An 11801-nucleotide genomic window follows, 5' to 3' on the forward strand; every position below is an offset into this window, starting at 1 on the left:
ACTGATTTCTGAGTGGCAGCCAAGTAGCCCTCCCTTCAGCCCTTCACAGATTATCGACAAAGAAAACAACAGTTTAGCTGCAGTGAGGGGTAGCTGCGAAGACCTCCTCAGAGGTGGGTATAGGGGAGAGCAAGGGAATCGAAATAAAAGATGAGAGAGAGGAGACAGACAAGGGGGGAAAACCGATTTCAATTATAAAGAACTGATTTTTGCCCTCTCGGATTCTGCCGTCTCAACGCTCGAAACCCTCCCAAGACACGATATAAGACACGCACGCGCGCAGGCCCAGACGGGGCGCGCCGTTGAGATGGTCTGACACTATATCACACCTCATACGTGTTCAATGGAGCCGACAGCGGGGGTGATGGACCCGCTGTTCCACCCAGCCCGAACACCGCTCCTCCCTCTTCCCGGGGTTCGCCTAGTGCCACTTTTGTGCATGAATGCCCCTCTTTTCATGGCCTTTTTGTTTTCTTTGTTTACTCCTCCTGCAGTTTTTTTTCTTTTTCTTTTTTGTTACTGCTCAGCAAAGCCGAGCCTTTTAGAATTGAAATATTGTTAAATAAACCACCGAGGCACCTCCGGCACAAAGGGAAACACCCATCTTCAGCATTTATCAAAATGTCAGGATTTTCTGAGCATATTTATCTTTCCCGTCTTTAGCTTACAAGATACGTTTCCCTGCCCGTGTCATAATTTACCCGCCTTCCCAAATCCTGACACACTGTGACGCTTTTCTGTCTTCCCATCTGAGCGGATTCTAATCGAGTTGCCTTTGTGGTGCTACTCTGCCCCCTAGTGGCCGACCGTTGTCATAAGTGTCTTCATAGTAAACGTGACACAACTGCACGTCTGTATTTTTTTTCTTCCACAGGACCAATTAGGACTGCAGGTGGATTCCTTTACATGCCCACATCTTTCACCTAATTTCTCATATTCTCCAAATATCATTTATAAAAGCCAATCAGAAGACTTACATTGGCAATCTGTCCCAGTACATTATATATAAAACAGAAATTCAGATTGCACACAATACACATATCAGAACATGGTTATGACCAGGGGCTTTAATTTACCTTCATATTTGAATGTCAGCTCAACTTTATTATCCCATATTTTTTATACTGGGTGCAATTTTCTGTGAGGCATAAATGAAACATGGCTTTTTACCCTCATTATCTGCTAGTTACCCTACACAGGCACTAACCTTACCTCTAATAAAAACACACGGCACATCTATACCTGCCAGACTGGCGAGAACAGACAGTGACATATTAAGTTTTAAAACTGCACTATCCCCCTGTCGCTATTTCAGAGATGAAGCTCCTTATCACTTTCTGAGAGGAGGTCACTGAGCGAGGGAGAGGGAGTAGTACCAGAGGGGACCAATACTGCCATGTAAGAGACATTTGCACACAACTCTAACCCCCCGCCTTCCTCATTCCCGTTATCCTCCTGGTACGTTCCCGTGAAATGTAAACCCACACATGGAAAACACGAAAGCATAAAAAGCAAGACACTATCCCAAGATCGCTCATTTGTGTCCAACTCTAAGATAATTGCTAAGATTTGTGTCCTGGACTTGATGATATTGAGACTAGAAGAAAAACAAAAAACAAACCCTCTCTACTGCTCCGAGGCCTCTAAAAGCTACTACATCATAATCAGGGTGTTTCAGTAAAGTGCTAACCGATTTAGAAATTGCGCTGTCTTGACCCACAGCCCAGATTTTGATGACGCCTTGCAATTTTCTCCACGAGCCTCCATGACAGTTGTTAAATATATTGGACCCCGTAGTTCAATTCAACTCGACACTGTCCGTCTGTCACTTCACTCTTTACCGTGGGGCTACTGTACCTCGGAGTTGCAGAAGTGAGTCTCTCTCTGCACGCAGGTCCCGGGTTGGAGCATGTTGCTCATCTCTTAAGCCCATTTAACAGCTCGTTACTCTCCCCTTGGTCTTCTGTTCAGGCACTCACCACTTCTTGGTCAAGTTCCATTTTGCTAATGTGATGGAAATGAGCCGTGGGCATTGCAAAGTGAAGCACGGCCGAGTCAGTGGTGGCCTATACCACTGCACACCATGAAAACACAAACAGGCATAACAAGCTTCAACACTGACGGGCAGTGAAGGCAGAGAGGACCTAATGACAGAAAACAGACCCTGGCCACCTGTAATTCAATTGTGTGGTAATAATCCAGTGTCGGGATCCTGTTGTATTCCTAGCATGGTGCTCGCTAAAACCACTTCAGAAATCAGTCACCGAGGAAGTAATTTAGTGTACAGAAATAAGTTTTTCATCACAAAATATTAAATTGGTGTCTTTTTTTTTTTCTTATGACAGCAAATTATTTGAAACCACTTTACTAGAAATGCTAAGGATGTCAGTTTAGCCATTCAATGACACTGATATTTTCATCCATCCATTACCCAAACCGCTTATCCTGCTTACAGGGTCGCAGGGATACTGGAGCCTACCCCAGCAGTCACTGGGCGGCAGGCGGGGAGACACCCTGGACAGGCCGCCAGGCCATCACAGATATTTTCATTTATAAAAAAAAAAGCAAATCTCTTAAGTTTTTAATAAAACATCCACAAATCATTTTTAAAAATACCTTATCAACCAGCTGTGATGAATGAGAGTAAAAATATTCAACTGGCTCAATACTTGTCAAAAGATCGAGGGAGTGACATTGTCTGAGTTCACATTGCGGACAGAGTCTGATGAGGATTAGATGAGGTCATCACCAGTAAGAGGCGTTTGGAAAGCTCTGGACCGATCCGCCGTGTTGTGGAGGTCACACCCTCGCCTCGGCGAATCTGAAGCTCTGACAGCAGAGAGATCCGTTCGCTGTCTGTCTTGCACCCACGGTAAGCCTGTTGGCAATACATAAGAGTAGCTTGGTTGTACCAGGCAGCCAAGACACTTGGAAGACTTAAACCTTTCTATCCGGTTAGCATGACAGGGAATCAGGGAAACCTTTAAGATTGAGTAGGATGGTAAAAAACATGCTCCTCATAATTATTAGTTTCACTGGGATTATAATCTTCTTTCGGCTTATTCCCTTTTTCTCAGAGGTCACCACCGCGGATTTTACAGTTTCCATCGGTACCCTGTGAGGGCACAGCACCAATGGCAGCCATTGTTAACCCGGGCCTTGACTGATCCGGTAGGGTCAATCCGCATACTGATTTGGCTTTTACGTCAGATGCCCTTCCTGACACAACCACTAACCCTATGGACGGGGGCACAGTTAAACCGCTGGATGCCATCCCAGTATTCATGGGCTTGCGCCCATGCCTGTCGCCTGAAGTTAGTTAGTTTCACTGCAATTACAATAATCAAACTTATATAGCATTTTTCAAAATATTCAAAGACGCTTTACATCAGAGGCAAAAATAGACAAGCAAAACAAAACTTTAATAAAGATTAAAAAAGAAAGAAAGAAGTGGTGCCAATTAGTAATTACCTATTAGTATTACGTATGCCCCTCATAATTATTAGTTCAACTGCAATTAGGGCCAAAATTCTTTACCTTAACGCCTAACCTCCGTGAATTGGTTGCTTCCGTAAAAGCTGCGCACCTACTTCACCTAAGTGAAGTATTGAGTTCATATTTGTGTGTTATCCCCGATTTGTTCCATGTCTGCGTGTCGACAGTGAGTGTACCTGTTTGAGGAGCTGTGGGGAGGGGTAGGCTGCCAGGATTGCGGAGGCTATGTCTGGACTGACTCTGTTGAGCTGTTGAATCTGTCTCTTCCATACATGTAGCAGCCCCTTCCCGGTTTTGTCCACCCGCTGCCCACCAGCCCACTCACTCTCCAGGTGAAAAGAAAATCCTGTCTTCTCCCTTTCTCGTCTGAACACACACACACACACACACACACACACACACACACACAGAATAATTTTTTGTGTGGAAAGTGGCACTTATTAGAGTTGTTAAAGAACGAGGCTTACTCACTTGAAAGGGGTCTCTGCGACTGCTTTGGTTGTCATGGCGATGTGATCTGAAAAGTCCTGCCAGGTTGACAAGCAGCGAACTGAAACGCCAGTGTGGAGCTGGAGATGCACCAAAGCCTAATTGGATAGCAGAGGACAGAGAAGAGTAACGGCAAAATCAAGAAGATTTGAAAAACTCACACAATTCCTTTGTTCAAGTCACATGAACAGAAAAACACCCATCTGAATGGATGTATTATTTCTAGGTAATGCACTAAAAAGATAGGCAAGGTAATAATTTTAACAAAGGAGGGGTATATTATGTATGTGCAGGTTTTTGATATATCAGCCACAAACACTCCTAATCATGTGTTGTATCTTTAGTTTTGACTCATCTCATCTCATCATCAGTTGCTTCTCCGGGGTCGGGTCACAGTGACAGCAAGCTAAGTAGGACACTCCAGACATCCCTCTCCCCAGCAACGCACTCGAGCTCCTCCTGGGGGATCCCAAGGCATTCCCAGGCCGTGTTGGACATGTAGTCCCTCCAGCGAGTTCTGGGTCTACCCCTGGGTCTCCTCCCAGTTGGACATGCCTGGAAAACCTCCAAAGGAAGGCGCCCATAAGGCATCCTAATCAGATGCCCGAACCACCTCAACCGGCTCCTTTTGACGCGAAGGAGCAGCGGCTCTACCCCGAGCTCCCTCCGGATGTCCGAGCTCCTCACCCTATCTCTAAGGCTGAGCCCAGACACCCTACGGAGGAAACTCGTTTCAGCCGCTTGTATCTGCGATCTCACCCTTTTCAGTCATTACCCAAAGCTCATGACCATAGATGAGGGTTGGAACAAAGATTGACTGGTAAATTGAGAGCTTTGCCTTCCGGCTCAGCTCCCTCTTCACCACAATGGTCAGGTATAACATCCGCATTACTGCTGATGCTGCACCAATCCGCCTGTCAATCTGTTGCTCCATCCTACCCTCACTCGTGAACAAGACCCCGAGATATTTGAACTCCCTCACTTGAGGCAACAACTCATCCGCAACCAGGAGGGAGCAATCCACCATTTTCCGGTAGAGAACCATGGCCTCAGACTTGAGGTGCTGACTCTCAACCCAGCCATTTCACGCTCAGCTGCAAACCGCCCCAGTGCATGCTGGAGGTTGTGTTCTGATGAAGCCAACAAAACCACATCATCTGTGACGAGCAGAGATGCAATTCTGAGGTTCCCAAAACAGACACACTCCTCACCTTGGCTATAGCTTGAGATCCTGCCCATGAATATCACAAACAGAATTGGAGACAAGGGACAACCTTGGCAGAGTCCAACACCCACCAATAACGTGTTTGACTTTGTGCCTAGAATGTGGACACAGCTCTCACTTTGGTTACACAAGGACCGGATGGCTTGTAGCAACTGCCCTGGTACCCCCCACAGAGTGCCCCGGGGTACACGGTCGTAAGCCTTCTCCAAGTCCACAAAACACGTGTAGACTGGCTGGTCAAACTCCCATGCCACAAGGGTAAAGAGTTGGTCTGTTGTTCCATGGCCAGGACGGAATCTGTATTGCTCCTCCTGGATCCGAGGTTCCCAGAGAGGCTGAGCGATGTGATGCTCTGATAATTAGAGCACACCTTACGGTCCCCTTTTTTAAATATGGGAACCACCACCCCAGTCTGCCACTCCACAGGTACTGTCCCCAACCTCCATGTGACACTGAAGAGGCATGTCAGCCAAGACAGACCAACAATGTCCAGAGCCTTCAGCATGTCAGGGCAAATCTCATCCACACCCGGCGCCTTGCCACCAAGGAGCTTCTTAACTACCTCAGAGACCTCTGCCAGAGATATGGGTGGGGCTTCCCCTGAGTCTTCAGACTCTACCTCCTCCACTGAGGATGTGTTAGTCGGGTTCAGGAGCACCTCAAAGTGTTCTTTCCACCACCCGACAACATCCTCAGTCAGGGTCAACAGTTCCCCTCCCCAGCTGAACACAGCCTGAGTCAAGCCCTGCTTCCCCTTCCTGGGTCGCCGGATGTTTACCAGAACTTCCTTGAGGCCAACCGAAAGTCCTCCTCCAAAGCCTCGCCGAACTCCTCCCACACCCGAGTTTTTGCTTCCGCAACCACTGAAGCTGCAGCCCTTCTTGCCTCCCAGTACCTGTCTGCTGCTTCAGGAGACCCCTGAGCCAACCAAGCCCGAAAAGCCTCCTTCTTCAGCCTGGTGGCTTCCCTCGCCGCCGGTGTCTACCAGCAGGTTCTTAGGTTGCCCCTTCAGCAGGCACTGATGACCTTATGACCACAGCTCCTACCTGCCACATCTGCAATAGAGGCTTTGAACATGGCCCACTCAGACTCCATGTCCCCAGCCTCCTTCAGGACACAAAACAACTTCTTCCAGAGGTGGGAGTTGAAGACCTCATGGACAGGGGCCTCCGCCAGATGTTCCCAGTTCACCCTCACTACACGTTTAGGCTTGCAGTCTTCCCTGCCATCTGATCCAACTCACCATCAGGTGGTGATCAGTTGAAAGTTCTGCTCCTCTCTTCACCCGAGTATCCAAAACAGTCGGCCGCAGATCTGATGATACAACCACAAAGTCTATCATCGATCTTTGGCCTAAGGTGTTCTGGTACCAAATACACTTATGAAGTACCTTATGTTCGAACATAGTGTTTGTTATGGCCAATCCATGACTCGCACAGAAGTCCAATAACAAGGCATGGCTCAGGTTCTGACCGGGGAGGCCGTTCCTCCCAATCACGCCCCTCCAGGTTTCTCCATCGTTGCCCACGTGAGCGTTGAAGTCCCCAGGCAGAACCCTATCCAGGACACCACCCAGAGACTCCAAGAAGACCGGATACTCCAAACTGCTATTCAGTGCATAAGCACACACAACAGTCAGAGCCTTCCCCCTAGCGACTCACAGTCATATAGAGGCGACCCTCCCATTCCCAGGGGAGAACTCCAACACAGCGGTGCTCAACCGGGGACTTGCGAGTATCCCCACACCCGCCCAGCGCCTGTCACCTTGGCCAACTCCGGAAAAGTAAAGAGTCCAGCCCCTCTCCAGGGGTTTGGTACCAGAGCCCATGCTATGTGCGGAGTTTTGACTTCCTTGTGGAAATTTTACAATTGGCACTCCTTGCTTTTGTCAGTGTCAGGTACAAGCAATTTGCTTCATTCTGATGATCTATTGCTACATACACCACCAACGCAGTCTGCTACCGCTACCAACCAACCTACCTCCTCTACTTCAATTCGTGATACTTCAGGTAGTGCTTCAATACCACTATTCTTATTCCTCTTCTTCGCTGCCGCTTTTCCTGCACGTTGGGTCTCCCTGAGGACTGCTTCTCGTAACCTCTTTTGACCTTGAGACTTCTGGGATCTGGGGGTAAAGAGGTTGCATTTTCAATAACTTTTTTTGTGTTACATTTCTAACATCCATACCCCTGACACTAACCTTTTAGCCTAAAAGATTGGTCTGGGTATCTTCCCCCACTCAAATACACTTTTCACACTTTTTTTTTCAGACTACCACCAACTTCCTCCATCCACTCTATCAAACTGGCAAAAGAAACAAGTGGCATGTTTATCTTTGCTTACCACTGGACATGCTAATTCAAGCCTAACAGAAAATCATTAGCACAGAATGGCATCGTTTGACATACAAATTGAATGAAGTATTTGTCAAATTGTCATCTCGAGCAGCTTTAGATTCAGATCCAAATGCAGCTGTTCTCTGCCCACCTGAAGTAATTCTCCAGGTCAATAACCACCAGGCTGAGGATCTTGTCGGGGTTACGGGCTTGTAGGTCCTGGACCCATGAAGTGAGAGTGGGGGCATAGTCTGCTGCTCCATACTTCTGTTTCTGGGTTAGATAGGGAGGGTGAGAGGGGGATTACAATGAGGAGCGCAGTATCAGAAGTACAGGGGAAAAAATAATTTCACATTCAGACAGCACACAAATCTGATTTTTCTATTCCGATAAGACTGACTGTCCACACTGTTATTTACAAGTGATCAGATTGGATCTGTGCATTGAGGCTGCTGTGTTCATTTACTGGCGTATATTCAAGGATTAGTACAGCACTGACGTTGGTGTGTGTACGCTAACTAGTAGCACATTCTCCTGGGTCCAGAAAGTTATCAGGAAGAAAAGAGTGCATATTCTCATTGTTTTCATCATAGCAATGTCAAGTTGCAGTGCAGAACATGTAGCACCGTCACTGGCATTGAACTGTATCATTCTGTGCTGCTATCACCGCAGACATCACTTTGCACCAAGGGATATGCATGCATGAGAGAACCAATGGCTTGTGGAGACATACAGTTGGGAGTTTAATGAATTTTTATTTCTGCAAGGATCTTCAAGTTTGGCCTGCACTGAGGCATTCCCCTGCAGTGAATGACATACGGACATGTTATCTCTGCATTTGACCATGAAAGGCTGTACTGCTGGTGCTCTTCCATGCATGCTTGTTCTATGGTTTGGTTTTTTGTCACAAGTATGTGGTGCACTATCGCCTCTTGCCTGGTGGCATTGTGAGTGACATAAAGGGGTGGCAAGAGACACTTGTGATTCAATCTTAGCCGTCAAACTAAGACATCTACAGAAATGCCATTTGAATCCTATAGCAAACCACATGAAATATAGTTTGAATCTGATTTGTAAATAATCAGATTCCATGTTTTTTCTTTTTGCCATGGAAACAATAAAACCATGATCAGATTCAAATCAGATTATCACAAAATATCAGATTTGGGCTGCCAGTCTGAACAAAGTCATAGTTCTGATAGAGAGTAGATGGACCATTAAGGTTTAAGTAGACCTCTGTCTTTTAGTGCTACACATAAAAAAAGTTGCAAGAAGGGTTGAAATATAGGCTAAGATCGCAACTGACCCATATTCAGTGTGAAAATGACAACCAGCAGTCCCACAAACCTCAGTGTAGCTGTGGATCAGAGTAATAAAATCCTCAACAGTCATCTGCATCACAACTTGGGCCTCTGATACACATGCCTCGTTACCTGGCTGAAACATGTACAGACATTTAGAGATTTATTTAGACAAGGTCAAATACAAGAGGGAAAGAAGAAAAAAGGTGTATGTGTATACGAATTGTATGTGTCACCTGTGAGCAGGGAGCTTTTCTGATCCAGCTGACACTGCGTGGAAGGGTTTGTTTTTCTATGGCACAGCTACAGCCCAGGGCCTGTACCGACATCAACAAAGTGCCTCCTCCTTCCAGCTGTAACAGTGCTGTAAGTAAACAGTTACACAGTGAAGCCATGACATACCCATAATTACCTCACAATAACTACTTGGGTTGTAATCACAGTAAAACCTCAAGGATTATCATTCTTTACTACCCATGTAAAACCTAGCTTTTAGCATGTTTTATTTTTCCTCCCTGCTGCTTACCTGGGTCCACAACCACCACCATATATTTGATACACTCATCTGGCCTCAGGGCTTTAACTGCGTCTGCTAGGGCTTTCCGCTCTGCTTTCTGTCGCTCTTGTTCTAGTCTGCGCATCTCTTTTTCCCCATGATGCCTCTGTTTGGCCTCCCTTCGTTTAAGGGCCTCCTCCCTGGAGGCCTGGATCTTCTCTGCTGTCCTCTTGGCAGGTAATGCATTGCTGTTCCCTGCCCAGGAGGAGGACTTCAGAGGTGGCCACAGCTGTGGGATATCTGCCTTCTCTGAGGCATCCAACATGCCTTGGTCACCCTTTCTCCTGGGTATGTCACGGGAGTTGAGCATGGTCTCTGACTGAGAATGAACATTTTGACCAAAGAGGTCCAAGCTGGGCAGATGAGATGGGGAGTGTTGATGAGGATCTTTGCCATTAGTGACAGTGGAGGCTGAAATGGATGAACTAAGCATTCCTTGTCTCTGTTTGAGTCTCAGAGCCAGGGGAACAAAGGGTGCATCCTCCTCAGACTCACTGCTGACCATCATGACATCAGCCACTTCGGTACCAGCCCCTCGCTGCACAGCAGAGACTGGGGAGGAAGGGGGTACCTCCTCTATATCAGAACTATCCAGGACCACCTGATCGGGTTTATCTATGTGGGTCTGTGGGGTCTGGCAGCTATGACGACTAGGCTGGAGGAAGTCATATACAGGAAAGTCCTCGTCAAGGTCACTGGTGGAGTCACTATGGCTGTCCATATTCTTAAATGTCCATGTGGGTTAGAGACAAGATAGAACACAAGTTAGCAAGCAGTCATTAAGAAAAACTGTGCTTTGCTAAACAACAGCAACCAAATACACGTAGTCCCCGGGTTACGAACGCCCGACATACAAACTTCCGTATTTATGAACCGACCCCGTAAAGCCTATTATTTTAAAAAAAATAAAAGTTACACACAATGGTTCATACTAACGAATGGACGGACTACTCTGCGTGACGCTCAAAACACTGCACGTTTTAGGCGGTTAGTTGGTTAGTTTGGAGAGCACAAAAGGATGTAATTTGGATTTGTGAATGCCCACTGCCTACCCAGCCACTGACCTCGACACATGTCACTGCTATATACACATTCTCTCTCAATTATAAATACTGTACTGTTGTTACATTTATTATTATTACTGCATTATTATGTTTATGATGTTTTAGGTAAAATACTGTAGCGTGTTCAGGTTCACTGGGGGGTTGTACATAGTTGGGGGAGATGTTTTGCTGTTCTAGGGGGTTGGTAAACTGTTGCCAGGTCAAGGGTTAGTGGGTCGGGTCTTTGGAGAGAGAGAGAGACGACCTGTGAGGCGTATTTAATGGTGGTCTGTACGGCGTGGCTGTGGCCAACAACAGCCGTTAATAAAGCAACACTCAGTTGTAAGTTTTGAAGTGTGTTTTTTGATAGCAGTGAATGCTACAATATATACTATATACTAAGACAAACATTTGACTAATTGATGTTTTTACACCTACGCACATTCTCTGTCGCTCTCTCAATTACAAATACTGTACTGTAGTTACATGTATTATTACTGCATTATTATGTTTATGATGTTTTAGGTAAAATATATATTATATAAAGGGAAGGTTTACAAGATGGTTGTGAGACCAGCTATGTTATATGGTTTGGAGACAGTGGCACTGACCAAAAGACAGGAGGCGGAGCTGGAGGTGGCAGAGTTGAAGATGCAAAGATTTCCATTGGGAGTGATGAAGGACAGGATTAGGAACGAGTATAGTATTAGTATATTGGAGGGACAGCTCAGGTTGGACGGTTTGGAGACAAAGCAAGAGAGGCAAGATTGAGATGGCTTGGACATGTATGGAGGAGAGATGCTGGGTATATTGGGAGGAGGATGCTGAATATGGAGGAAAAGGGGAAGGCCAAAGAGGAGGTTTATGGATGTGGTGAGAGAGGACATGCAGGTAGGTAGGTGGCTGGTGTGACAAAAGAAGCTGCGGAGGACAGGAAGAAATGGAAACGGATGATCCGCTGTGGCGACCCCTAACGGAAGCAACTGAAAGTAGTAGTATATACTAAAACAAACATTTGACTAATTGACGCTAGATGTGAACTGTATGTAACTGTTCCGATTGACATACAAATTCGACATGACTCTCAAAAATGGAACTCGTTTGTAATCCGGGGACTACCAATAGTCGAAACTTTTTCTACAAAGTGGCATGATATTCAAGTAGTAAAACGTAACTAACTATGCTACACATGGGGCTGTTAGCGTCAGGATAGCTGAAGGTAAAGTTTAATTTGTTCATTTTCATGCATCCCGAACGTCGGCCACACTCACCGCAGTCTGCTCAGTCACTTAATCCAAACCCTGCGTGTAAAAGTTGTTCACTTGAAAGTTATAAATTATGAGTCAAACTCTGCAC

General features: G+C 46.2%; 1 protein-coding gene across 1 annotated transcript; it reads right to left on the reverse strand.

The window, feature by feature from the left end:
- Nucleotides 1–2704: 2704 nt before the first annotated feature.
- Nucleotides 2705–10123, reverse strand: eme1 (essential meiotic structure-specific endonuclease 1). Its single transcript, XM_056296691.1, has 8 exons — nt 9373–10123; nt 9083–9210; nt 8893–8982; nt 7697–7818; nt 7190–7334; nt 3967–4082; nt 3672–3861; nt 2705–2878 (listed from the first exon to the last, which is right to left on the reverse strand). Exons 1-8 carry the CDS (start codon nt 10121–10123, stop codon nt 2705–2707), a joined length of 1716 nt encoding a protein of 571 aa, XP_056152666.1.
- Between the last annotated feature and the right edge of the window lie 1678 nt (nt 10124–11801).

This window comes from Lampris incognitus, chromosome 17, assembly GCF_029633865.1.
Source record: "Lampris incognitus isolate fLamInc1 chromosome 17, fLamInc1.hap2, whole genome shotgun sequence".
Lineage (NCBI taxonomy): Eukaryota > Metazoa > Chordata > Actinopteri > Lampriformes > Lampridae > Lampris > Lampris incognitus.

Excerpts from the sequence above, each read along its gene's own strand:
- eme1 (XM_056296691.1), bottom strand. The coding sequence starts at position 10,123 with ATGGACAGCCATAGTGACTCCACCAGTGACCTTGACGAGGACTTTCCT. Across the intron at positions 7,819-8,892 it reads TGATCCACAGCTACACTGAG|AAACAGAAGTATGGAGCAGC; the intron begins GTTTGTGGGACT and ends TATCTAACCCAG. Across the intron at positions 3,862-3,966 it reads GTCGCAGAGACCCCTTTCAA|ACGAGAAAGGGAGAAGACAG; the intron begins GTGAGTAAGCCT and ends GTGTGTGTTCAG.